General features: G+C 52.3%; 2 protein-coding genes across 4 annotated transcripts; both read right to left on the bottom strand.

Annotated features, from left to right (window-relative positions):
* Positions 1-1,916: 1,916 nt before the first annotated feature.
* On the bottom strand, positions 1,917-5,641 carry LOC310886913 (uncharacterized protein). Its single transcript, XM_083812113.1, has 5 exons — positions 5,569-5,641; positions 4,936-5,073; positions 4,202-4,276; positions 3,835-3,959; positions 1,917-3,531 (listed from the first exon to the last, which is right to left on the bottom strand). The coding sequence occupies exons 1-5, from the start codon at positions 5,632-5,634 to the stop codon at positions 3,495-3,497; spliced, it is 441 nt and encodes a 146-aa protein (XP_083668239.1). The 5' UTR covers positions 5,635-5,641; the 3' UTR covers positions 1,917-3,494.
* Positions 5,642-16,606: 10,965 nt separating this feature from the next.
* ANXA4 (annexin A4) lies at positions 16,607-27,073 on the bottom strand. Of its 3 annotated transcripts, none has more exons than XM_083812057.1 (14): positions 26,701-27,073; positions 23,718-23,774; positions 22,492-22,567; positions 21,631-21,725; positions 21,234-21,347; positions 20,981-21,071; positions 20,442-20,521; positions 20,008-20,064; positions 19,446-19,539; positions 18,811-18,906; positions 18,277-18,335; positions 17,833-17,955; positions 17,496-17,565; positions 16,607-16,978 (listed from the first exon to the last, which is right to left on the bottom strand). In XM_083812057.1, exons 2-13 carry the CDS (start codon positions 23,718-23,720, stop codon positions 17,506-17,508), a joined length of 948 nt encoding a protein of 315 aa, XP_083668183.1. In that variant the 5' UTR covers positions 23,721-23,774; positions 26,701-27,073; the 3' UTR covers positions 16,607-16,978; positions 17,496-17,505. The 3 variants fall into 3 exon arrangements, with proteins under 3 accessions (XP_083668183.1, XP_083668182.1, XP_083668181.1); XM_083812056.1 differs by adding an exon at positions 24,851-24,908 and having other exon boundaries at positions 16,607-17,565; positions 26,701-26,732; XM_083812055.1 differs by having other exon boundaries at positions 16,607-17,565.
* Between the last annotated feature and the right edge of the window lie 205 nt (positions 27,074-27,278).

Below are 27,278 nucleotides of genomic sequence, written 5' to 3'. Positions count from 1 at the left end.
GGGGGTTGTGGGGATGACGGCTGATAACTCTTCTTCATCACCGCTAGTTGACCCCCTGCCTTTGTGCAGACTCAGCTGCTCCTTGGCTCTTGTCCAAACCACAAGGTCGGTCTCAGCTGCTTTTTGAGACAGGTTCCCCATTTTTGTCAGGAACCATCCTTTATGAGGGGCCCCAAGTCTCCTTGTTTCAGTTAATTTGCACAGTAGTAAGCAAAGACATTCAGCAACATCTATTTTTAATGTGATTAAGCAAGCCCCCATTCTTCCATTCCTGGCTTTAATAATTACGATTGTTTTATTTAGAAATCATTAATGCGATTAAGCAAGCCCCCGTTCTTCTATCCCTGGCTTCACCACCACCTCCCTGGGCAACCCATTCCACTGCCTGACTGCTCTTTCTGAGAAGAAATGTCTCCTCATTTCCAACCTAAACCTCCCCTGGCGCAACTTGAGGCCATTCCCTCTTGTCCTGTCACAGTTACCTGTGAGAAGAGGCCGACCCCCAGCTCCCCACACCTTCCTTTCAGGCAGTTGCAGAGAGCAATGAGGTCTGCCCTGAGCCTCCTCTTTTCCAGCCCAAACACCCCCAGTTCCCCCAGCCGCTCCTCACAGGACTTGTGCTCCAGGCCCTTCACCAGCTTCGTAGCCCTTCTCTGGACACGCTGCAGGGCCTCGATGTCCTTCTTGTACTGAGGGGCCCAAAACTGAGCACAGTACTCGAGGTGTGGCCTCACCAGAGCAGGACACAAGGGGAGTATTGTCGAGTTTGCCATCCACAAGGATCCCGCCGAGTCCTGCTCTGAGCAGAGCTGCTCTCAATTCACTCACCCCCCAGCCTGTGCTGATGGCTGGGATTGCCCTGACCCAGTGCAGCACCTTGCGCTTGGTCTCGTTGAACCTCACACGGTCCCACCTCTCAGGCCTGTCCGGGTCCCTCTGGACGGCAATGTTGTGTTTCCAAAGTGAGTTTTTCTGCTTCTCTCTGCCAACTGAGTGAGCCACTGCTGTGCTTGGGACGCTGTCCAGGACTAACCCCTTCCAAGGAATGGTTCCCAAGGAACACCATGCTTGCTCTGTCTGTTTTGTGATAGGGGTGTCTTCATGGGCAGTCTCATGGAGCAGCGGTGGTGAACTTTCACAGCACACACTTGAAATGCAAAGGAACAGAGAACACCTCCACAACATTGCCCTCATTGCTAATCACGTGCAAAAAAGTTTGGGCAGCACCAGGAGCATACGCAACTGCCAAAAGAGTAACCAATAGCTGCCCAACCTCTCAATGAGGTTTTGAGACCCTCCTGTGAATTAGGGAGCGGCTGTGGGCCTAATTCCCTTTTCAAAGACTACAGATAGACAGAATAGAAAATGGTTAAAAAAATCTACTGCTAATAGCAGATCAATTGTCTGGATGGGTGGAAGCTTTCCCTGCAAGAAAGGCCAGTGTAAAACGGGGTAGCTAAGGCTCTGTTAAATGATATAATGCCAAGATATGAAGTCTCACAAATGATCGAATCAGAGGGACTCATTTTATGGCCAGTCATGAAACAACTTTATAAAATCTCAGGGATCAAACAGGACCTACACACTCCCTATCGCCCACCTCAAAATGGTGGAGCGAATAAATCAGACATTAAAAGAGAAAAATAACAAAAGTATGTATCCATACAGGATTAAGGTGGCCAGAAGCCCTGAACTTAGCCCTATGGGATGTCTGGAATGCCCAAGGCGAACCCAAGGGCTAACACCAGCCAAATTCTCTTTGTTAGACATTTGGCTATACCAGGAACTTTCATCCCAGCTAAGCCCAGCCTGTTGGACGGAGATGAATGAGTAACCCAATACATAATGTAGTTGCCAAAGCTGAGAGCAGACATAAATATGCACAACGGTATCAGCTGGTACCACCCGGATGCATGACATACAGCCAGGGAATGAGGTAGTAATTAAAATATTTCCAGAGAAAACCAAGCTAGACCCAAAATGGGAAGGACCGTATACGGTCAATGATTTACACAAATTATTAGAGCATATATGAGATAATGGACAGAAAATCTTTATCACCGTCCGTCATGATACAAAGGAAATACACCATGTTCTGGAGAGGGTTAGGAAGGATGGTGGATACCACTCGTGGGAAGTACTGTTGGGATGGTCTTCCACTACTACCGGGGTTTGAAATCTTATGTTACATTCAGTCCTCGTATTGATTATAATGTTAGTCTTGGTGTGCTTGCTTCCTATAATCCTCTATTGCATGTGTGTGGAGATTATACATAAAAACACAGAGGCAAAGTGAATGTTTGAAATGTATGTATTATAGAATGCAGGGATACTCGTAAAAACAAAGGGAGGACACTATAAGAGAAACAAGGTGCTGGTATGTAAGGAATTTGAGTCTAGAGGAGGGCTACAAAGATGAGCAGAGGGTGGGAGCACCTCTCCTATGAAGAAAGGGTGAGATAGCTGCCCATACTCAGCCTGGAGAAGGCTCCGGCGAGACCTCATTGTGGACTTTCAATACTTAAAGGGGTCTTATAAAAGGGATGGAGAAGGATTCTTTACTCGGGTAGATAATGATAGGACAAGGGGGAATGGTCTTAAACACAGAGGGAACAGATTTAGGTTAGACATTAGGAGGAAATTCTTCACTGTAAGGATGGTGAGGCACTGGAACGGGTTGCCCAGAGCAGCTGGGGCTGCCCCATCCCTGGAGGTGTTCGAGGCCAGGCTGGATGGGGCCTTGGCCAACCTGATCCAGTGGGTGGCATCCCTGCCTATGGCAGGGGGGTTGGAGTTGGATGATCTTTGAGGTCCCTTCCAACCCAAGCCATTCTATGATTCTATGAATTCGGGTGGCTGTTGTTTCACATTAGTAGAGTAAATTTAGTAAATTTAGTGAATTTAGTGAATTTAGTGAAGCCTTAGGCCATGGCATGAGCTCTGCATCACCTGGTATGTAGTGCTGACTGAGCACCAGTGAGTGGCATTGTGTGGGGGCCTGGGTGGCACTGATGGGGAAGGGGGGACGTGCTGACCAGAGCCTGCAAGATAGCAGAAGCCACCTTGCCTTGGGAGGTAACAGAAGCCATCCTGTCCTGCAATAAAGAACCACCAATCTGAAGGAACAAAACATATCTATATATTCAGAACTGAGTATAGCGGACAAAATGAAGGTTGTATGGGTATAAGAAGCCAGAGAAAGTGTTGGGTGGGGTCCTTGCAAGGTTTCTTGCTGCTTTAACTAAGAGTTGACTCTGGGTGAATCTCGGACGGCTGGGGAGACCCATTTGGCTAGCTGGAAACAACAGGATTCCTTCACAGCGGTGTCATTCTGCAGCCAGCTGGTGTTGCTGGTGCCTCCTCCCCCTGCAGGAAGGCAAGGCACCAGCCCTGCTCGGACACACCAGAGGAACCAGGCACACTCTTGTTGTGAGCCCTGAATGGGTTTTGCTCTTTCTGTTCTTCTGCTCTTCCCCAGCCGGCTCCGTCCACCTCTAAAACTTTGCCCGGATGGCTGGCAGTGCTTGATGGCTGCAACAGAGGGACAACGTTGCTCTCACCTGCTGGCTCAGGCCCCTCCTGCCCTAGGCCTGCCCCACCCCTCACACCCATGGTCCCATTTGTTCCCACACCCTTGAGGTTAGAAGCCCTAAGAATTCACTTGGAGTTGTAGAGAGGTACCTGGAGCCAGGGGTAAGACAGGGACATACCCAGGCCAGGAGAAATTGCAGGATGCTGCATGCAGCCCCTGAGCTGTGCCAGGGATGGGGTCCTTGGCCCAACGCTGTCTCGCTGCCACTGAACCAGGACATGGCAGGAGCTGTGCACACTTACCACTGCAGTGAGGTCTTCACTGGTATATGCTTTGGCTCCTTTCCCCACACCTCCCTCCTCTCCTGGAGCTCTCTGTCATACTCCCTTCTTATGGTGTAGGATGGAGGAGGGGACCAGTAGGATTTCTGGAGAGAGAGAGAGGCTTATCAAGCAGCGGGCAAATGAGTGTGCCCAGAAGCACCAGCCCAGTGGGGGACTGCATCAGGGACACTGCAGATGTGCCGGGGGATTTTGGAGAATCACCGCTGCAAATCCCCATGGAGGTGCCAAGGTCAGAGCAGGGGCTCGCTGCGCTTCCCAAGTGGCACAGCTGAGACACCGCAGTTACCTGCTGGGGACCTCATTTTATTTTGTATAAACTTCTTACCAGGTTATCGTCGTTTTCTCTTTTCTCCGTTTTGGCTATTTTAGCAATCTCCAGCTTCCATGCAGCACGTGCTCTCTGTTATACAATGAGGGAAAGAAAAAAAAGGAGAGTATTTTGGCTCGAGGGGCCAGCAAAGGAACGATCCCTGCACAGCACAGCACAGGAGGCACCTGGGGATCACACAACCTTTCTCCGGACACTCAGCCTAGTCTGCTCTTCCAAGCACAAGAGCATTGAAGGCATCATCTTTCAAGCACTGAAGCCAAAGGAACAAATTTCTTTCTTTTTATATCAGGGTGGCTGGTGAAGTCCAGAGGCTTCGGTCACAAATCAGACTTAAAAACCTTACTGCACTACGAGGGAAAAACCAGTACATCACGCCTGTAGCAGAACAGGTGAGCACGAAGAGCTGCCCTGCGCCCAGCTCTCCCCTGCAGGCAGCAGCCCGGGGCTGGGATAGCCCTTGCCTGGGAGAGCTCCTGCTCCAGTGCCAGGGCTGGCAGCCTTGGCGGAGCCTCCCCAGGTTCAAGGCAGGAAGGAGAGGGCTGTTTTTGTCTGCTAGTTGACGAATTGTCCACTGAGTCTGGTATTGACCGATTCTCTCTCCTGGACAGGAGCAGAGGAGACTCAGAGACAGCAGCGAGTTGCCCCCCGGGTTTTGGGGAAACAACTCGGCAGCCCTGCCAGGGGAGAGAAATGCCGGTCCTCCGCGTGGCTGAGGTCACTGTGCGTACCTGGGCGTGCAGCGCTGCCATCCTGGCCTTCCAGGCCTGCAGTTCTGCCCGCTCAGCCCTTTCTTGCTCTTCCTTCTGCTTCAGCAGGGCTGCCCGCAGACTTTGTTCCTCTTGCTGCATGCACAGGTAGCAGACCTCCTGGGGGGCGACAGACACACAACAGACAGAGTTAATCTCAGGGCTGGGGGGCTCCTGTGCCTCGTACTGAGCACCCCGCTCCTAATGCCCTGCTCTGAACAAGGCACAACAGGGAGCGTCTTCTTCCTTCCCACGGACACCTAACTGCTCCCCTTTGGTCCTAAGACCTTCTAGCAAGACGAAACTTCGCTCAGTGCAACTTGTACCCACTGCCCCTTGTCTTCTCCATGTTCGCCCTTGTGAAAGGAGAGCTTCCGTTGGCTTTGTAGCCACCCTTTAAATACTGGAATACTGTGATGAGGTCCTCCCAAGCCTTCACTTTTCAAGGGTGAAAAGACCCAGGTTCCTCAGTCTCTCCTCACAGGGCAGATTCTCCAGCCCTTTGATCATCTCCGTGACCCTCCTTTGGACTCCCTCCAGTCTTTTGGGCACGACCATAAGCGCTTCTCCACTCCTCAATGCAACGCAGAAGTGACATGGGGCAAGACCACGTACCTGTCCTGCTCTCTGATGGCCTTTGCAGGCAGGGATTTCAGTTTTCCTCCTGACGCGGTGCGTCATTTTGCTCTTGCCCTCCTTGGAATAGTCCCTCTCAATGTCTGGTAGCACACTAAAAATACAAAGTGGGTAGTGTTGGGACTCCACCAAATATACTTGCGTCTACTTTGCGAGCCCGTGCCTCTGCAGCAGAAGGTGGTTGTTGAGCAGAGCTGGGTAGCCAATGCCTTGTGTTCTCAAAGACAGAGAAAGAGATGCTCAGGACTAAGCCCTCTCTGAGTGGGACAAAGAGAAAGACAGCATCATCTGAGATGATGGTCTCGTGCAAAGGCCCCAGCTGACAGTGACTTGGAAGACTGTCGGGTGGTCACGCTGCTGTTCTTAGGGTTGCAGGGACAGTGTGAAAGGAGACAGGGATGTAGGGAGAAAAGCAGCACTGCCAGTTATCTCCTGCAGGAGAACTTCCATGCCCTTTTGCCCAGCAGTGTAGCTGACACAAACATCTCCCTGCCACCAGGACCAGGGCACACCGGTGCCCGCTGCGTCTCTCCAAAGCTCTCACCTCTCAGGGGGCTTGTCTCCTGCAGCTTGCTCTCCCCGTCCGTCCTCTGGTTTCAGCACAGGAAGTGTCACCGGGGAAAGCCTCCTTTGGGGCAGCAGGGGCTTCTTGGGAGGATGCCCTTGAAGTGAGACACGAGAAAGGCCTTCAGACCTTCAGGCCAAAGCCACGTCCTTGGGGCAGCTCAGACCAGAGGCGCATGCCGAGCTGCTGGGTGCCGTTGGGATGCTTTCTGTGGCAGCGACCCCAATGGCCCTGGAGTCACATTTCGTTGTGGGGTGGAGGCCCCTGAGAACCCTTTATGTCATCCAACTCTGCAGGTCCAGAGAGCAACTCTCACCCCTGGGTTCTCTTTGTCCAGTATTCTTTTCCCTAGGACACCTCCTGAGGAGCAGGGCCTGCCAGGGAGTGCTGGAGACCTCACAGAGACTTGGTGGGGCAGATGGCATCAGGCATGGGGAGGAGATTCCCGCCTGCCTGCACTGCTCCCTGGGACACGTTTGCTCCTAGGGGCACGGTCTGCGCAGGGCCCTGTTTGTGAGCAGCCCGGGAGCAGCTCCACCAGGAGGGAGCGAGTCACCAGCTCCCAAGCTGAAATGGTGTTTGAGCACCCGCCGGGAGACTTCTGACAGTCTTCCCAACACATCCTTCCTCATCAGATGAAAGCGCACTGAATCTCTAGGATACGCCCCCCGCCTCGACCTTCCCTCAAGGCAGAAGGTATCTGCAGTGAGGACGGACAGCCCGCCTTCCTTTCTCCCCCCAGCACAAGCCCACCCCTCACGCAGAGCTTGGCAAGTCACGCTAGGGCACGGGGCGCAGCGGGGACGTCCCTCAGCAGAGCAACTGCAGCGTGAGGCATGGTGCTGGGCCAGGGTCCTCCTCCACCGTGAGCCCTGAAGATGGACCCTCTGGGGCAAACCCAGCCGTCTGAGAGACATTTTGCTGTCCCAGCAACCACACAGAGCCCTGGCTGCCTCTGCACACACTAAGGCACGAGGGAAGCCCACAAGCCTGTGCCAGGGCCCATCCGCTACCTCTCCTTCTTTCTCACCCTCCTTACCTATGCCTTCTTTTCCACGGGGGTGTTGGAGCAGCCCCGGAGTGGCAGATGGTGTTTGGCAGGGCTCAGACCTGGGAACAAGACAGGCACAAAGCTGAAGCTGACACGATGCGGGGGTCTCACCGTGTCACGCCGTGCCGGGCTCTCCAGCAGGAAATGTGCACACGTCCAAAGAGCCCTCCCGAGCTGACGGAGGCGACACGGCCAACACAAACATCTCCCTGCCACCAGGACCAGGGCACACCGGTGCCCGCTGCGTCTCTCCAAAGCTCTCACCTCTCAGGGGGCTTGTCTCCTGCAGCTTGCTCTCCCCGTCCGTCCTCTGGTTTCAGCACAGGAAGTGTCACCGGGGAAAGCCTCCTTCGGGGCAGCAGGGGCTTCTTGGGAGGACGCCCTTGAAGCAAAACATGAGAAAGGCCTTCAGACCTTCAGGCCAAAGCCACGTCCTTGGGGCAGCTCAGACCAGAGGCGCATGCCGAGCTGCTGGGTGCCGTTGGGATGCTTTCTGTGGCAGCGACCCTGATGGAGTCGCATTTCCTAGGAGGCCCCTCGGTCCTGTGACAGTGCTCAAGTGAAAGAGCACTCGGCAAGCTCTGCTCGGGAATGGGGTGGCATGGGGAAGTGTCCTTCTGCAGAGGAGCCGCAACTTGGGGCAGTGGGCATGCTTTAGGTAGTCTGGGCTTGCATTACCTTCACTCTCTCTCTCCTTCGCCAGGTCTTCTGCCAAGACTTCCTGTTTTTCAGCCTCAAACTTTGTCTGCAGGCTGGCTAACAGTACGCTAAACTCATTGCTGGATAGACAGAAGGTGAAAAGGAATGAGGCTGACCCCCGTGTCTCACAGAACACTGCCGTACACCTACAGTCTGGCTGGCAAACACCAGCCCTTCTGAGATGTGCTAATAGCCTTTCAGAGCTAATAGAGATGGCATGTCCAAGAGAAATCTCTCGCTCCCGTGACTACCAGACCATCTCATTGCCCTTATCTGCTTGCCCAAGAGCCTCACCTGTCCGGAGTCTTCCTTCTACTGTCCTGTTGCCCTTTCTTGTCCTTCGCCGCTTTCAGGATGTTTCTTTTCAGTGGACGTTTCTTTTGGTGGTGGAGAGGCTTAGCCTGAGGGCTGCCTGCTGCTGGGAAAGAAGACACCTCTTCAGAACAGCGTCTTTGTGACCACATGGACAAGAGGAGGTGCAGACCTGCTCAGTCCTTACTCGGACAGTCCTTACTTTCTTTCTCACTGTCTCGCTCAGTGGAGGAAAGCTCTTCGGCTTTTCTGCCAGGGGGTAGCTTAATCTTAAACCTAGAAAGAAGAAGACATGAGCTGGAAGAAAGGGCTCCACCTCCCCTGAGCAGGCGGTGACAGTGATAGCTGGCGGTCACTACAGGGCCTCCAGATCACTAAAGCAGTGTGTCCAGACTATTTACCACCTTGGAGGGCTCTCACTGGGTGGCACAGACCAGAGCCCCTCGGCCTCCAGCAGTCCCTCCCTGCTGCAAGCTCTTGATGTGTGCAGAGCCAGCTCTGCCCCTTGTGCCATCAGGGGACCTGCTCAGCTGGGCTTGTCCCAGCGCAGAGCTCTGCAGGGCCCCACTGGACCCCAGAGCCGCCCTTCGGGCCACCAAGTCCCTCCTCCACTCTCTGTTGCTCCAAGAAGAAGAAGGCCTTTAGGAGACCTTTCCTTCACTGCAGTCTGAGGAAAGTCTGGGAAATGTCCCCAGCACGACTTGTACCAGGCCTTTGAGCAGCTGAACTACCCTTGAGAGGCCTCTCAGGTACAAGCCAGGAGAGAGGACACTTGAGAAGCTGCCTTTTCAAATGCTTTTTGCCACCGCCCCACCAAGAAAGGGAACGAGGAGATGAATCTCGATGGGAAAGGATGCCTGAATTGCTCTCCAGGTCCAATCCATGCTGGCAGTGCAGAGCACAATCCCTCCTCCATACTAAAGCAGGTGAGGACAGCCAGCGTCCAGAAGCAGAAAGCACGCGTGGAGGAAGCTGGCCGTCCTTCCATCACGGAGGGATTTCTGGCTATCCGCAGGAGCAGGCAGCTCTGGCGACAGCCCTACCAAGGAGGAGCTGAGGAGCCAAGGGCTGCACAAGTGCATGTACTCACGCTGGAAGCACGCGGATCCCACCGGGACGCACGTGGAAAGGTTCGGGTTCTTTGCCTGATAGCACGCAAATCTTTGTCCATGGGTTCTGCCGAAAGGACAGAGATGTGGCAGATGAGGCCCGAGAAAGGGTCCCATTGCCCACAAAGGCAGCACGCCTTGCCACTGCTCAGCGTAGCTCCCTCAGGGAAACCCTCCCCCTGCACCCCTTTTGCTGGCAGCGCAACAGAACTTGCCCTGCTCTTGTGCTCTGTCCCCAAGCTGCTGGGAGTGGGATCCCAGGCTAGGGAGGTGTCTGGCTTGAGCCTCAGAAAGAGCCCTGGAAAAAATGTTAAACTTACGGAGAGCAGACATTCTAAGACAGTTCCAGTCCCATCAATGGCGAGGAGAAACTGTGTGTGGTATCTCATTGTGAGGATCTTGTTTCGGCCCATCAGACAACCGATGCCCTTGAAAACAAGGTCGTAATCCTCCCCCAGTCCGGCACCCCAGCTGAAGAGTACCACGATGTCGTTCACACACTCCTTCACCAGCTTCTCGGGAATGGATGTCTTTTGTGACAATTGAGAATAGTCCAGGGGGACAACTTTGAGATCATCTAGAAAACAGCAAAAGAGGAACAGCGTCAGGTGGGCAGCGGCTCAGCAGCCCGACGGCGCCGCAAGGCTTAGCAAAGGCTTTGTGCCTTCAGCCTACCGGGGATGTCGCTGCTGGTGTAGCTGAGCCCCTGCGCCTGCGCGACCCTCTCCGACAGGTGAAACCTGGGCACAACCATGTCCCCGTTCACCTCGCTGCTGTGCTTCCGCTCTATGTAGAAAACGCCAAGCACATCTACGGCCACACCCTGCGGAGAGCAGAGAACAGGAGAAGTGCTTTTAGCAGGACAAATGGACTCGTCGGAGTGAGACGCTGGCATTCTGTGCTTCCTCCGCTCCGGAGGGGCGAGGAGGTGGGATGGGGCTCTTCAGAAAGAGTTGGAGAAGAGCCGCTGAGCAGAAGACGTGTTCTTTTCTCCTATCTCCTCTTCCCCCTTATAGCACAGAAGGAGAGTAAAAGCCAAACAAGCATCTTGGAGCTCTGTAAGGCCCGAGGGGTGCTGAGTGATCCCTGAGAAGTGTCCCAGGCTTCCTGCTGGGCCTCTGCCTTCCAGCAGTGAGGGCTGGGAGGTGCCAGGAAGGCTTGAAGCCTCTCTTCTACCAGAGCCAAATTCCCTCCTTGGCATCGGATGTCACAGCAGCAGCGCTGCCCCACCTCCATGCCCTTCAGGAGCATTTCAGAGAATTGGGTGGACGGCTGCATTCGATGGCAGCGGGGCTGCCAGGACTGCGGAAAGCATCCACGTGCCAGGAGGAATAGGAGGAACAGCTCACCTTTTTCAGTGCAAACTGCTGGAGCATGTACTGGGACACACCATCCCAAATTCTTATGACATCTGAAAAGCAAGGGAGAGACACGTCAGGCTCTGGGCCAGCAAGCCCACCGCCATTCAGCGCCTGCCCAGGCACGGAGCTGGCACGCGCAGCGGTCGGCAGAGGTGTCAGCAGGAGCAAGTGTACGCGGGGGCTGCAGGGCCGAGCTCTTGGCGGCCTTCAGGCTCTCAGCCTCAGGGTGAGCCCGAGAGAGGGCTGGGCTCAGCCAGGGGCAGCAGAAGGGACTTGGGCACTGGCATCCCACCAGCTGGCGTCTGCAAGGGGAAGCGGCCCCCCAGCTCCGGGCCCCTTCTGCCCGCCTGGGAAGACCAGAAGAGCCAGCGGGGAACAGCCAGAGGCTGTGGCTGGTTGCAAGGAAAGCCCAGATCGCCAACACATGCGTTTCAGGCGGTGTCTAGAAATGCAGGGAGGTCAGCCGGCCTTCAACAGGATCCCCTGCCCTTCCCTTCTCTGCCCTTCTCTCCCCTTCGCTTCTAATGCTGATTTCCAGAGCTGACCCTCTCCCTGGGGAAGTGTTACCACAGATTTCCTGCCACTGTCACCCCTCAGCCATACGGGACAACCACTTGGGGCCCCCTGAATTCCTCCCCAGCCCTCCCCGCCGCTGCAATTTTGGGTACTGATATCGCCCAATAACACTGGTGGCAGAGCTCCTGAAGGCCTTACCGTCCAGGCTGAGCACCCGCAGCGCGGGGAGCTTGACAAAGGGAAACTGCATCCTTGTGGTGGGGATTCCCAGTAGGAAACTCCTTCTCCACTCTCCTCCTCTGCACTTCTGCGCAGTGTGGACAGTGCATATGGTGATATGGCAGCTGTCATTGTGACATAAAGGGTCCCACTCTGACCTCAAGCATGACAGCACTGTGATGCTGTCACAGACCGTGTCAGAGATGGGGCAGAGCACGGCCCCACAGACAGGACCCCGGGCAGCCACATGGAGCCATACGGGACAATCGGTCCCCGCTGCATCGCAGAGGGCAGTTCTGCCCCTTCTGCTCTCAGGTACATTTGGGGTGTGTTTTTTTGTGTGCTTTAAAGTGGCAATTTGAAGCACTTGCGTTCCAGTGAAATCCGAATCCAAACAGTTACTCCTCCAGTTACTCACCAGCCTCGGGGAGAGATCCCTCCCTGCTGCGAGCTCTTGATGTGTGCAGAGCCAGCTCTGCCCCATGTGTCACCAGGGGACCTGCTCAGCCAGCTCGTCCCAGGGCAGAGCTCTGCAGGGCGCCTTTGGGCCACCCAGTCCCTCCTCCTGTCCCTGTTCCTCGGGAGGAAGTTGTAGACCTCACTGAGGTCTGCCCTCAGTCTCCTCTTCTCCAGGCCGAACAGTCCAACTGACTTCAGCCGCTCTTCATATGTATACCCCTGGAGACCCTTTCCCATCTTTGTTGCCCTCCTTTGGACACTCTCTAATAGCTTTATATCTTTCTTTGGCACCCAGAACTGTACACAGTACTGGATGTGAGGCCGCACCAGCACAGAGTAGAGTGGGACAGTCACTTCACCAACTTGCAAGGTCTTTCTCGATGCACCCCAGGACACAGTTGGCCCACCTGGCCACCAAGGCACTCTGCTGGCTCATGCTCAGCTCGCTATCAATCAAAACTCCCAAATCCCTCTCTGTGGAGCTGCTCTCCAGCTTCTCATCCCCCAGTCTGTATGTACAGCCAGGGTTGCCCCTTCCCAGGTGCAGAATCTGGCACTTGCTCTTGCTGAACTTCATACTTTGGTGATTGCCCAGCTCTCTAATTTGTCCACATCTCTCTGCAAGGCCTCACCACCCTCGCTGGAGTCAACAGCTCCACCCAATTTTGTATCATCCATGAACTTACTCAAAAATCCTTCAAGTCCTACATCCAAATAATTTTCTCAAACACTGAAGAGGATTGGTGCTAAAATGGAGCCCAGGGGAGCCCCACCAGTGACAGGTCACCAGCCTGATGTAACCCTATTTACAAGAACCCTCTGGGCCCAACCCATCAGACAATTGTTCTCCCATCTTATTATGCTTTTATTCAACTGTATTCTGGTTGTTTTGTCCAGAAGGATACTGTGAGAGACAGTATTGAAAGCTTTACTGAAATCCAGAACAATTACATCGACTGACTTCCTTTGGTCAACTAGCCGGGTGATCTCGTTGTAGAAGGAAATTAAGTTGGTTAGACATGACCTTCCCCTAGTGAACCCGTGTTGGCTCTGACCAAGGTCTGCATTGTCGTTTAGGTGTTTTTCAGTAAATCCCAGAATAATCTCCATAATTTTGCCAGGCACTGAAGTGAGACTGACAGGCCTGTAATTGCCAGGATCTTCTTTCTTGCCCTTCTTGAAAATTGGGACCACATTTGCCAGCTTCCAGTCAACTGGGACCTCTCTGGATTCCCAAGGGGAAATACTAGGGCCCTGTGGCACCAACCTCCTTGGAGAAGGAGGCACCATGGCCTCTTGTGACCCATGGGAGCAAGATATCGCCTCACTCCTCTTCCATGTATGTAATAACCAGCAACAGATATGAAGCCTTGTCAGTGGACAAAAATAACGAGCAAGATTTGCAGGGATAAACCGCACAAGCAGCATACAACAAAGGCTGCAAAAGGAAGTGGTGAGTGCTGGTAGTGGATGGCCCTGCTGAGAGGCACTGAAGCACCCATCTGCCGACCTGGGACACAGTCGAGGGAAGTCTGCTGGTGGCCAGGAACCGCGATCCTGGGGTGTCACAGAGAGACTGCCACTACTAGTTAAAAGCCCATCCTGCTATCCCCTGCTTCTTTTCTGTGTGGGCACCAATGACACGTTAAAGCAAAACATGGGCAAGATCAAGCAGGACTTCAGAGCACAGAGGGCACAAGAGAGAGGGCCGGTGCCCAATGATCTCCATCTTGCCAGAGGTGCTGGCAGAAGTTGGCACATCGTGCAGATCAATGCCCAGTTTTGTGGCTGGTGCCACCACCAGAGCTTTGGCTTCTATGATCATGGATCCACCTTTGAGAATCCGGGTCTTTTAGGAGCTGATGAGCTTCACCTTACCAAGGGGGGAAAGAGTTTTCACCAACAAGCTAGCTAGACTTACAAGGAGAGCTTCAAACTAGACAGAGCCAGGGAAGGGGATGGAGTTTTGAGTAACAGAAAAGAGGCAGGGGCTGCTAATGTATTAGGATCCAACAGTGAAACTCCTTTGAATTGCCTCAAAGGAATTAGGGCGTGCTCCTCTATAAAGGTGACATGGCTGATAGCCTGACTGAAGAGCCTCTGCAGCAATGCACGTAGCTTGGGTAACAAACAGGAGGTGTCAGAAGCCACTGCAGCTAGAAAGCTCTGATCTAATCGCTATTGCTGAAACTTGGTGGGATGAATCACAAAACTGGAGCGCTGCAACACATGGCTATAAAATGTTCAGAAGGGACAGGCAAGGAAGGAGGGGCAGGCGGGTGCCCTGTACGTGAAGAAGTGGATTGACTGTACAGAGCTGGCTTTGGAAAGCGGCAATGGTCAGGTTGAGAGCTTGCGGGTAAAAATCAGAGGCCAAGCGAACAAAGGAAACCTCATGGTCAGTGTTTACGACAGGCTGCTTCATAAAGAGGAGCCTGCTGACGAGCGTTCGTACTTCAGCTACAGGAAGCATCACGCATGCAGACACTGATCTTGGTGTGGGACTTGAACCACCTGACATCTGCCAGAAAAGTAGCACAGCAAGCTGCAAGCAGTCCAAGAGACTGCTGGAGTGCATGGACATTAATTTCTTAACGCAGGTGATAGAGAGCCCAACCAGAGGAGAAGTGTTACTGGACGTGCTGCTTACGCACACGGATGAATTGGAGAGGTCAGGATTGTTGGCAGCCTGGGCTGCAGTGACTCCGCCTGGTGGAATTCACGATCCTGCGAGATAAGGGCCAGGTGTAAAGTCAAGACCCTCAATTTTAGGAGAGTGAACTTCCAGTTTAAAGAATTAGCAGTTAGTACCCCCTGGAAAACTGCCCCCAGGAGCAGAATAGAGCCGGTAGGTCTTTACGAGCATTTTTCTTAGAACACAAGAGCATTCAATTCCCACGTGTCAGGCAAAGAAGGCCAGGGATTTTGCCAAATCAGGCAAAGAAGGCAAGGGAGCAGCATGGCTGAATCAGGAACTCCTGGTCAAAGTAGAGTGCGAGAAGGAAACGCACAGGAACCAGGGATGTGTATCCTGGAAAGAATACAGGGACGCTGCCTGCGTGTGCAGGATGGGATCAGCAATGTTAAGGCAGAGCTGTGAGCTTGCCTTTCACTCTCCTCCTTGCTTCAGGGGTCCTGACCTCCACCTTCTCTCACGGCTCCACCATGAGAGGGTGGAGTTCACATTCCCCACAATTCCCTTCACATTCCCCATAAGCCCCCAGCTTGCTGCTGAGCACAAGGCCCAGCAGAGCTCCTCTCCTCGTTGGCTCCCTGTCCCTTGCAGGAGGAAGTGACCGCGGTGCTCCAGGAACCTGGACAGCTGGCGTCCTACTGTGCTGTCCCCCCAACAGACCCCAGGGTGGTTGAAGTCCCCCCACAAGGACCAGGCCTGCGTATGTGGGGTTGCACCTATCTGTCTGTAGAGGGCTTCATCTGCTTGTTCTTGTCAAGTGGCCTGTAGCAGAGTCCCACTACAATGTCACCTAGCCCTGTCCTCCCTTTAATTTTAAGCCATAAACTCTCGGCCAGCTCCTCATCCATCCTCAGACAGAGCTCCATGTGCTCCAGCAGCTGTCACACAGAGGGCAGCACCCCTTCCTCATCTTCCCAGCCTGTTCCCAAACAGCCCGCGTCCTTCCATTGCAATACTCCAGTCATGGGAACCATCCTGCCACGTCTCTGTGATCCCAGTATGATCGTGGCCCTGAAACTGTACGCACATCTCTTAAGTCATCACATTCATTCCTCATACTACATGCATCAACGTACATGGACTTCAGGGACACACCCCAGCACACTGGGTTCCTAGAAAGGGTTTGGGGGATTTCTCCACAATGGTGCCTCGTAGGCATTTCCTTGCTAACTTGCAAGTGCTGGAGGACTCCATTTAATCCTCGTTGTTGATTTTGTGATCCCCCCCTAGCGCTTAACCCCAAGCCCTTTGCTCAGCAGCCCTGTCCATCAAACCCTCACAGTGCTGCTGGTTACTCCCTCCCACCTCATTCCTAGTTTAAAGCCTTCCTCATGAGGTTGGCCGTCCTGTGGATGAAAACATCCTTGCCCTGCTTAGTGAGGTTGATCCCATCTCTCCCAAGCAGACACTGATCTGCAAACAGGTCCCAGGCAACTTTCAGCAGCCCCTCCACATCCTGGATTGAAGGCCCTGGCAGGCAGCAAACCTCTCCAGTCTATGTCAGCCTGACAGGGGGGTGTCTCTGTCCCACCAGGACGGAGTCACTCATTACGACGACTTCCTGTTTCTTCCTGGCCTTGCACAGTAAACCACACAAGTGGTTTAGGGTTGGACTCGTTGCTTGGAGGCACATTTGCCCCCTCTTCAGCATTGAGGGCAGTGAACCTACTTTGTAGTTTTGAATCTTTAAATGGGGCAGGAGACTTCCTCTGGTGCCAGAAGTCACCAGCTTAAGGCACAGTTACCAGATTAGAGGCTGCGACGTCGGTCTGCAACGTGGGGCTTGCCTGGAGCTTGGTAAAGTCTCTCCAAGGCCCTGGAGCACTCTGGAGGCAAGCATGGCCCTGCTTGGAACAAAACAAGTGACAGAATGGCACACAGACCATCGTGACATCGTGCCCTCAAATTCCAGTGTCAATCTGTGATGCCTTCAACAGAGCATTATACACCAACAGTTAAAAAAAAAACTTGAAAAAGCAAACAGGAAACACATTTTGTAGAGAAAAGAATGCTCAGCTTAGCAGACAGGTGTGTAGGGCTTGGAAAAGTTTATTTCAGCAGTTGGTATGGAATTCCATGTCACACTGGCACCCAAACTGGAGTTTCTAACCGTAGTGTTATACAGGAGTCCCACCAGCCAGCGCCGGTGAGACTTAGTAAATGACTCCAGTACAAGGCATCCCACTATAAGGCATCAGGTAGTGCTGTTAAGACGTGCTTTGGGGACAGGCCATTCCTTAATGGTACTGCTTTATCCAAAGTAACTGCTTGTAATAAATATAAACATGATGATTTACACTCCCAAGTAGGACAGACCAAGACTACAGGGCTGACCTGTAACCAGGCCTAGGGCAGCAAGAGTTCTTTCTGATGTCACCAGTGTCAGCTTCCCGATCTTCAAATCTACAGGCAACATATACATAAAGCACAACAAGGCTGTTAAGGTTCCACACTAGCAGAGAACAAGTTAAGATTTAAATATGATTGTATTTTACATGATTAATTTTCTTTGGTTTTTAATTATCTTGCAAAAGCTGAAGCAAGTCTATATTCTGCACTCTCCCTGTATTGATGAGGTTAATTTTTCGCTCTGCAGCTTCCTACATTCTGTGTCCAAATTTGCTTCAGTTGGTAAGTTTTGCTGGTAAATGCAAAGGCAGAGGGACAGCTTGTCAGGAAGCAAAAACAATGTAGATTTGTTTAAAGTGATTTGTTTAAGATGGGCTTTACTAGCCAAAGTAGTATATAAACAGGTGTTGCAAGCATAAAAGGTTATCGTAAGCATTAAATGGAACTGCCGTTATCCAACCAGATCATTAATTAACCTAAGTCAGTATTCATAGCAATTAATAAGCTATTTGGGGAAAAAAATAGAAAGAGCGCAATCCTTATGATGCTTCCCATCATCCAGGCAATATACCAGGCATCATTTAATCCTCTCCACCGCAGAGTCTGAGCAGAACTTTCCTGTAGTCTCCTGAGCAATCTCCCTGGAAAGAAAAGAAAAAAAGGATCATGATTCATTTTACAGCTCTACAAATGGCTGGATTCTTCCAGCACATACATTTTTCCCCCCCTTCTATTTTTTCAGGGTTTGTATCGTTTTTGACAATGAACATTCAGGAACAGTTTTGGTACATTATTCTAGTGTCTTCTTAATCTCAGCTGCTCTAAAATACCCAGTAGGTGTCAAGTAGCTGTCTCCTTTAAGCCACTTAGCAAATCCAGCTCTTTGTTTCTAACACCAAGAAGTTTACCTTAATGAAGGAGTAGAGAGATTTCCCATACATGGTCAGGAATTCCCTTCTGATATCCAGCATATCTATTTCAGAGCGGGACACCATCACTCGGATCAGCGTGTTGTCATCTGTTCCCAGGCCCTAAAAAGGAATCCAACCACATACAACTAACTACAAAATGTTTTGGATAAACCAGTGAGAGACACAAAGGTTTTATTGCTCAGTCTTCTGCAGAATCTGTTGCTAATTAGAGCATTTTTGCATTAAAATTGTGCCCAGCTTTCTGCTGAGGAAGAATATTGCTTTGAGCTTCAGGAAAGTCTGAGCTCTTCCAGAAAAGCTCAGACCTATTTCCCCATTAACAGTAGAGGTTATCTAATGATTGCTATGATGCTACTGACTTGAGCGTGGAAATACAAGCCAAAAAAGAAACACATCAAAAAAAAAAAAAAAGCTCTTTACCTTCATGGATTTGTACAATCTTTCAGCAAAATACGCAGGTTTATTGCGCATGCACTTTACTGTAAGAGAGACAAGAACAAGAAATGAAGGTCAATAAAAACAGGAAGAGGAGGTTTTCCACACCTTTGCAGCACTTTCTTGGTGGAGGTGTTTGTTCTGTGAAGATACAATTAAAGGCTGACAAACAGCAGGTGCAATGCAGAGACATCACAGAACGGTTTGGGTTGGAAGGGACATCCACAGACAGCGACCTGCTGTGAGCTGACGTCTCTGTGCCTAGTGCACAGCTGTATATTCTTTAATGCTTCACTACCTCCTGACAGCAAATGTCAGCTGCCAAAGCATCACTTGGCCAAGTAAACTACTTGATAAAGCACAACACTTTCTCACCTGATTGTATCTGTGAAGCATAAAAAAAAAACAACAAACAAATCACGTCTGCCTCCTGTAGCTATGTAAAGCAGTCAAAGCAAGATGCAACATCTCTAATTATGTAATTACTTTGCAGACAAAGTTTAAAAGCAGGGCACTCACCCACAGCTAGCAAAGCGTCTTCGAGGTCTCCTGACATCTCAGATTGAATGCTGTCTGTTATGTCCTTATTAGCAATCCCTCTGTATACATCAAAAACTAGGAGGAAGAATCCATGATAAAAAGTCAGAGAAATTCCTTGCGGCATGAAGCATGCAAACCACAAAGGATCACTTTGCAAGATCAAGCACCTCATATTCTGCCTGATCACTGTTTCATTACTGCAGCATTGTAAGCTAAATCAGGGCTGTCACACAGAAATAATTCATTTTAATTATTAACTGTGTTGCTAATTGGCCCACCATAGCTGCTAGCATTTTCAAGACCTGCTAGTTAATTATGGCAGTTTAAAAGCTTAGCTTCTTTCCTCTCTGCCCCAATGGGAGTCAGACTTTATTATCTCCAATTTAAAAGCTGGAGCAGCAGCAAGTTGTACCTATGTTTTTTCTCAAGCCCCTTTTAGTCTCAGGAGGGAACAAAACAGCCTGAAAGAAATGGATACAACTGGGCTCTCTCCAGAACACCTGCTGTCTCAGAGGAGTTCGCAGTTACTGGACACATATGAAGCACCTACAAAAGCATCATGCTCATACAAGGAAGGAAAAAAAAATATTCCAGGACACTGTGGAGGGTCCTACCTCTTAGCAGGTGACACCTGTTCCGTGTACAGAGGATGGACATAAATTGCACCTCATCTGTTCCCCACTTCTTCTCCCCCGCTTCATACAGGCACTTAAAGACAATGTGAATAGACAAAATAAGGCTAATGGGGAAGACCGGGTGTGCATAAGATGAGATTTTTACTTCCTTGGTGCTTGAGCACTGCTGGCCTGTGGCCTGTCTAGATCACAGATGTTTTGCAACAAGTACTGATGAAGCACAGCAACTCTCAACTGAATTGTCATCTCCTCTGCCAAACACCCAGCCTGTTTAGGGATCTCTCATCAGAGCCTCACAAAGAAGGCTTGAACCATTACCCCCATATCACAGCCTGAGTCACAGAACAGCAAAGAGGCTTCTCTAAGGGTCAAAACTGAGAACAGAGACCAGGTCTCCGCCTAGGGTGCTGCTGTCTAGCACAGCTTCAGGTTCATTCTCTTGCCTTGAATAAAAAAGAGAGGTCTTGGAAAAGCAGGGATTCACCATGCATCACGTAGACATGAACAGACTGTTCTTGCAAGGAAGAAGATTACTACACACCTGAGCATCTTGGTGAGCAAGGGCATCATTCACATACATCCCCTCATCTCTGTTTCCCTGCAGACATACAAGGACAAAAGACTCAGTTCACCACAACAACTACTGGAAGCAATTCCCTATTCAAAAGAAAAGTTACTGTAGGAACATAATGGAGTCCTTAAAAGTAAACAGTAGCTTACAACTACAGTGAAATACAGCTCAGACGTTATTGTGCTTCTGAGATGAGCAGCAATCCACTTTACCTGGGCCATTTTAAAAAGAGCCCATTGCATGAATGCATGCACAGACTCCTCTCCCTGCAGAAGCTGGGTTTGAAAAGCAGGCAAGGTGACACACGAGGTGAAAAGTGAAATAAAAGCCATCACCACTGAACAGAGAGGCATGCCTATCAGCCACAGTAAGATTCACCCCCATTTCCCCTAGACTGGGCTTACCGTTGCAAGGGACACGAGGACTCTGCGAAACATGGAAGACGTGTCAGAAACAATGTCCTCCTCGAGGGAAGAGCCATATTCTAGAAGGAGCACACACACGGATGGCATCTGTTAGTAACAGGTCCACCTGGATGCTGTCCTCAACATTTGCCAGTCATAAGCTACGTAAGTACAGAACTGTGCTCAGGGTTCATCATTACAGCTCTCCAGCCATCATAATTAGTGCTACAGCCCCAAATTAGGAAAAACACACAATATACAACTAGCAATAGATCCATACATCCATAACGTCCCACCCCATTTTATCTACACTAATTGAATTTTCAGTGAAGTTCTAGCTCCTGAGGCTGTTAGCAGTCTTGCGGTTGACATCAGTTTCCTTCAGAGGTTCTCTCTGGACAAACGGTAATAGCTGGTCTGGCCAATTTGTCACACTTAAAGGCTAGCGGACCCCTCTCCTTCCTCTCTGTGTGCGTATGCTTGCACACAAGACTGACTTTTAGGCAGTGTGACAAGGGCTGGCAGTGTGCACTACTTACGAAGCCTGTAGTTCTCATTAATGCGCCGAATCTCTTCATTTGTGCGAGAAGCCAGAATTTCGATCAGGCAACCTTCATCTGTTCCGGCACCCTAGGGGATTGCCAAGACAAGATCCAAGATGATACCGAAAACTGCTTCTGATGTGCAACCAGGATTCTTCATATAATAGTTAATAATTAATAAGAAATTAATTAATCCATATCATACTAACTTGACCAGAACTTAAGCAATACGAAAGGAAGATTTCCACACCTTCATAGCTCTCTTCAGTTCCAGCACATCGTACATGGTGGTAGGAGTCATCATCCCGATGATCACCCTTTCAAAATTCCCACTCAGCTCAGACTTCAAGTCATCAATCAAATCCTAGAGGGCCAAAAGAGGAGAAAGGAGTTGGGAGAAGGTACAGCCTTTGAGAACAGGAGGAACTAACGCATTCGCCACTTTTCTTCAGGCTCCAACCCTCCTTGCATGAACAGTTGCTCTGAAGTGAACACAAACAGAATAAACTTGGCCGGGGAATGGCTCCGCTAACCGTACTGTTACGGAGACTTGATTGTTTTTCACTTTTCACCCAAGCGACGTAACCTAAAAGTTGTCCCCATCTCCCAGTTAAAACCACAGTCACTAATCTCTGCAGACTACCTACCCTGCCGATAGTGCTTTTATAGGTGATCAGAACTTGCTGACGCTGTGAAACGTTTAGTTTGGTCAAGATGTCGATGATGGCATCTTCATCCGTGCCTGAAAGAAACAAACGAAAGCTAGCCTGGCTGCTTGCACGAGCACCAGAAGTGTCCCCTGGCCTTGTGCCATCTTCTGTCCCTTACGCAGCCTGCTCCTCTAGCACTGGGACTAGATCGGTGTACAGACGTGCCTCAACCCGGCCAGCGGCATGGCAGTACCATACTGCAGGAGAGAAAAGAGACTGCCTAAGGATGTTCTTGTGGCCAGACTTGGATTTCAAGCTGGGTTCAAATCTCAGCACGACCAAATCATTCGATTCCTCTCAGTGCTCTCATATCACACCAGAAAAATCAGCGTAGCACCTCAGACCAGGTACAGGGTCCCCAGTCTGTGGGATTACCATCATAAAATACCTATGAGCAGCTTGGAGACAACACTGAGAGAGACCACACACAAATTCACAAATAAACAGGCAGGCTACCAGCAAGGAAACATTAAAAAATCACCCTTCAGCACACACTGTGGTCATCAGTGCTGTCCCCACTCTGCCATTACCTTCCATCCCTTTGCACTCCTGACTTTATCTCCACCGACCAGACTGACTCCATGTATTTAAGAGCACAGAGGGTGCCAGGATCCACACCACCAGAGGAGGCTGCATTTCAGGGGGACAGGACGCCTCTTTTCATTTTCAAGGAGTTTTGGGGTGGGTGGTGCAGTGGGGCAATGCAAACAGCTAGACTTCCCCTCTAACGAACCACCAGGCCAAACGTTCTCAGTGCCGGGGAAAAAAAGGTTTAACCATGGAGGGAGATCAACTTACCAAATCCCTTCATAGCCTTCCTTAGTGCCTGTGCTTCCTGCTCAGCACTGAAACTTGAGACCCCCTTGATTGTTGCCTAAAGCCACAGGAAAGGAGTTATCAAAGGCAGACTTACAGTGATACATGCATACACTAGAGTTGAATTGAAAAAAAAAAAGACATAAAAGATGCAAATATAGCAACAGCAAGTAAACTCCACCCACACAAGTGATTTTATATCAGGCTCCCATCCCACCCAAAAGAGAAACAATCTGTTCTAGAGGGACTTCCCAGGCACATAAGAAATAAGCCACAAGGACGGAACTACACAGAGAAGGTATCTCCGTATTGCTGCCTGCGTCGTATCTGGTTTGCAATTAAACAAAGGCTGGACACCTGACATCTCTGTTCAAACCCTCCAGGGGTCTGAACATTGGTAGCATTTTTCCATGTAAATAGTAAAATAATCTGTTCCCATCGAAGGGGACGGAGCCGGGCTCCTTCCAGCGGTGCCCAGTGCCAGGCCCAGCGGCGCTGGGCACAAACTGGAGCCCGGGAGGCTCCCCGTGAGCAGCACGAAGCGCGGCCGTGCCGGGCGGGTGCCGGAGCCCTGGCACAGGTCCCCAGGGAGGTGCCGGAGCCTCCTCCTCGGAGCCTTCGCACCCGGCTGGACGTGGTGCAGGGCTCTGGGTGGCCCTGCTGGAGCCGGGTGGCACCAGAGGGGCCCGGAGGTGCCCCCAGCCCCCACCGTTCTGTGATTTTGTAATGCCCAGGACGTGCAGTGTTTTGCTCAAAATGGTGATTTACAGACAGGTTCCTCCTGCCTCCTGGCCGGTGCCATCCCTGTGGGATGACCCCGTCTCCTCCAGGTGTCTGTTTCCACGAAGAGCCAACAGCAAAGCAGCGCTGAACATTCACGTAGGCCAGGCTTTTGAGAACAAGGCATTGGAATAACTACTGTACAGATGGCAACCCTGCAGGTTGAACCAGGAAAGAAGAGTATGCCCAGAGAGTTTACCCAAATACTTGCCCTGTGAATTAATATCTGATTGGGTTTTCCATTAACTCTCAAAGAGGAAAAGCCCATACGTGTGGATCATTGACCTCTAGCATGAGGAAACAGGGAAGTGATAAACTCATCCCCCAATAAAAAGACAGTGTTCTTCCTGCTCCATCTACACTCCCCACATTTATCTGATCCGAGCGAACGCCTGGCACATCATGGTACAGAAAACAAGCACACTCACCATGGCTCTAGCTTTTGGTCAATCTGTTATTGTACAAGTCCCTCGGCAGCTCGACAACTGCAATAACAAAAAGAGGGAGTGTCAGTTTTCTAGCAAATAATTAATACCACCCTTGCCACCCATACCACCCTTGCCGGTTAATGGCCCTGGTTAAGTAATTGGGACTGTAAAGTATGATTATAATCAAATAATTTCTCTGAGGTCTTCACCGAACGCCCGCAGCCACGACGGCAGCCCTGGGGTGCCTGCTTTGTAACGCCCGAACAAAGGCCGGCGTGCAGCAGGACGGGGCTGGGGCATTGCTCCACAGAGGCTCTGCCTGAGAGAGGGATGTGGTGCACCACTCTAGAAGAAGTTTCTATGGCTAGTGTGATAGCCTGGTTGAGGCTACAAGGAGAAACAGCGATGCTGCCCTGGGAGGAAAGAGACTCAGCTCCCGTCCCCTTCAAAACTCGGGGCTGCGACCTCGCCAGGGGACAGCGTGGAGGTGGGTGCAGGTACGGACGTGTGCAGCCCTACCAGCACGCACAGATATTCCCTGGAAGGCAAAGACAGCCCTGGGGTGCAGGTAAGGATGCCACGGATAAGCTCACTCGAGGACTGGGACAGAAGCATTTTCCCTCTTCCTTAGAATCTGCTGCATTCAACAGCTCACTTTGCTGCAACGTGTAATTCCTTGTAGCACCGCGGTTTTAACTATTAAACCTCACCAAAAATCCCCCAAAAAATGCTTATTTGCCACCTCCCCAGACTTTATTTCTCCTGCTCATGCTTTTGTTTTCGTGTGCAGAGCCTGTCCCTGCACACAAACATCCCTAAGGTCTTTCCTGCACCCTACACCCACAGGCTGGGTGTCCAGCACGAGGACCGGGTCCATCTGCCCGCACCTCGAGTTCAGCACGGCCTGAGCTGCTCTCCTTGCACTGAAGCCCTGCAGCAGCAGCGACGCCACGGCTGTCAGATCGCTTCCTGGTCCTGCCCACGGTGCTTTGGAGCTGCTATCAGCGAGCCCAGATCCTTGTGCAAGAGCAGCCGAGCCTGTGCTCGCGCTGCACATGACTCTTACAAATCTGGAACACCATCGGGGTGTTGCTGTCCAGGCAAGTTAGCTCAGCACGACATTGGCCACTTACGTGTTACACACAGGCACTCTTCCGCGCTCTCCTGTTTTTCTGTGCGTTATTACAACACCTGCAGTCAGGCAGCACACGGAAAATTGAGCTTGTTTTCCCTTTCGTGTGATTATAGATATCAGCGGACACATTATGACCTAGACCGCAGGAAAATCTCTTACAGAAATATAAAGGCAGCTTTCTATTTCTTTTTTTAATTTGCTTTACCCAGAACCTAAATAATGGCTTAGAATTTCCCAGAGGCTTTTCCAACAGTTTTACCATTCAGTTGGTTTGCACACAGAAGCAGAACAAGCTGGTTTAACAAGCAGATTTGATGGCAAAAGAAATGTCAATAAACAAGGAAAAGAGGAAGAGAGGCAGAAGAGTTTTGAGTGAAATACGATGGCAGAAAGAAAGCCAAACCGAAGGAAATGATACATGCGCTGGATTCAGGGCAAATGTCCCTGCGATGGGAAACTACAGCAGCAATAAAACAGAAATGTCACACTGAATAGTGACTGTGTTAAAGATTCCGATTTCTTCATCCAGATTAAACATCCCTGTGAATAAAAAGAGCAGAGCACTGCAAAAGGCAGCGGTGCTAACCCTGCTGTGCAAGCTGGAAACGCTTTTTTGTTCCAGCGTGTTTGTGTATGTGGTGCCGTAAGGAAAAGGGCACTGAGGTTACGGGGGAAGAGCTCAGCAGTTTTTTGGCAACGGTCCCTGCCCCTGAACACCTTCCGCAGGCAGCAGTGTCCCCATCAGCAGCTCAGGCCGGGGCACTGGAAGGATAAAGCTCCCCTGTGCGCTCCCTTTGCTAGTGCAGGGAAGGAAGGAACTGCTCGGTCAGATTTGTCACTGCTCTGCCGCTTACCACAACCCCTCGCCCACAGCTCGAATGGCAAAAAACAGTTTCAGGGCTGGAGGAACACTTAACTCTGTGTGCTGAAGAATTCAATTACGCACGCATACAGCCAGCTAGCAAGGCACCAAGGTGCCCCGGCTAACCCCGTCCCGATCGTGTCTGCTCCAAACTGGACTGAAGGGCTGGGCTTGCTGACACACCACGCCTGGTGCCCTGCCTTGGAACGGGCTCAAGGCACGGCGGCCAGGTGGCAGAACGCATCCCCTCCCTTATTCCAAGCTCTGCCACAGCCGAGCTTTTTTCATGGCAGGCTTTATCAGAGAAGCACGGAATTTCTCGGTCTGCGCCGATGCCCTTTAAAAGCAGAATCCAACGCGAACGTCGTTTCTCAGAGAACAGCCGAAACTTGGGCGTCTTCTGGCCGATTCCAACACCCGGCCGTGTTTCCCTGACCGTGCGCTGAGCACCCACAGCTCCGCAGGACGTAACCCCAAGCCTTTTACCCCAGCCTGGAGCACAGGGACGCTGCCAGCCCTGCACCCAGGGCCTGGGGTGGAAAACCCCAGGGCACCCAGCGGGCTCGTCCCTTCGCTGGGGGGCACCTCCGGCTTCTCCCGGCGCCAGACCAGCCAACCTGCTCCCCCCCTAGCCCTGTGCTGCCCCCCAGGGATACCCGGGGACCCCCAGGGCTGCCCGGGGACCCCAGCGAGCGGCAGCGCCCCAAATCCCCTCCGCGCCCCCCAGACCCCTCCGCAGCGCCCAGCGGGGAGGGCCCGCGGCCGCCACAGGGCGCAGCGGGGCTCGGAAGCCACACGGGGGGCACCGGCCCCGTGCTCCCTTCCCGTGACCGGGCCCCCCCCCACCCCCGGCCCGTGCCCTCCGGGGCTGTCCCCGCAGGCCCGGTCCCAGCGCTTCGGCCCGGCCCGGAGCCGCCCCAGGCCCGCGGAGCCGCCCGGGGGAACCGGAGGGGGGGAGAGGGGGCCGCAGGGGGCCCGGCACTCACCGGCAGTCCCGGGGGAGCCTGGGCGGCGGCGGGGCACGGCTCGGCACGGCCGGGGCAGGGCTCGGCACGGCCCCCGCCCCGCCGCGGGGAGGGACTGCCGGGGCCGAGCCGCTTCTCCCGGCTGAGCCCGGCCCCCGGAGCCCTGCTTGGGGCCTCGCGGGGGGGGGGCGGGCAGCGCCCGGTTTCCCCCATTCCCCCCCCCCCCCGCCTAATTTTTTCCAGCACCCCCCGCAAAGGGCTTTTATTTATTTATTCATTTTTCTCCGGGGGGGGTGATGGGGGAGCTGTGGGGGGGCTGTGGGGGGGCTGTGCGGCCCGCGGGGACCGGGGGCGCTCGGTGCCGGGGCTCCTTTAGGGAGCTCCGGGTGGCGCTGGGCGCCGGGGGACCGGGGGGGGCAGTCCGGGCCCGACCGCGGGGGTCGTGGGGGGAGGAACGGGGACGGAGGGTATGGAGGGAGCGCTGGGCACCGCCCTGACGTCACGCGGGCGTGACGTCACCAGGGGGCCGCCGCCGCACCGCGCCCCCTGGCGGAAGGCACCGCGGCGGTCCGCCGGACGCTGACGTCATCGGCGCTGTA

Source organism: Anser anser (assembly GCF_964211835.1).
Source record: "Anser anser genome assembly, chromosome: 26".
NCBI classification, from domain to species: domain Eukaryota; kingdom Metazoa; phylum Chordata; class Aves; order Anseriformes; family Anatidae; genus Anser; species Anser anser.
Note: the sequence above shows the minus strand (reverse complement) of the source record. Positions and strands in the feature narration are given on the sequence as shown.

Excerpts from the sequence above, each read along its gene's own strand:
- ANXA4 (XM_083812055.1), bottom strand. Across the intron at positions 21,348-21,630 it reads ATAAAAGCACTATCGGCAGG|GATTTGATTGATGACTTGAA; the intron begins GTAGGTAGTCTG and ends TTGGCCCTCTAG. Across the intron at positions 20,065-20,441 it reads TCCTCGTGTCCCTTGCAACG|GGAAACAGAGATGAGGGGAT; the intron begins GTAAGCCCAGTC and ends GTATGTCTGCAG.
- LOC310886913 (XM_083812113.1), bottom strand. The coding sequence starts at position 5,634 with ATGACGCACCGCGTCAGGAGGAAAACTGAAATCCCTGCCTGCAAAGGC. Across the intron at positions 5,074-5,568 it reads GCCATCAGAGAGCAGGACAG|GAGGTCTGCTACCTGTGCAT; the intron begins GTACGTGGTCTT and ends GTCGCCCCCCAG. Across the intron at positions 3,532-3,834 it reads GTGAAGACCTCACTGCAGTG|CCATCAAGCACTGCCAGCCA; the intron begins GTAAGTGTGCAC and ends CCTCTGTTGCAG.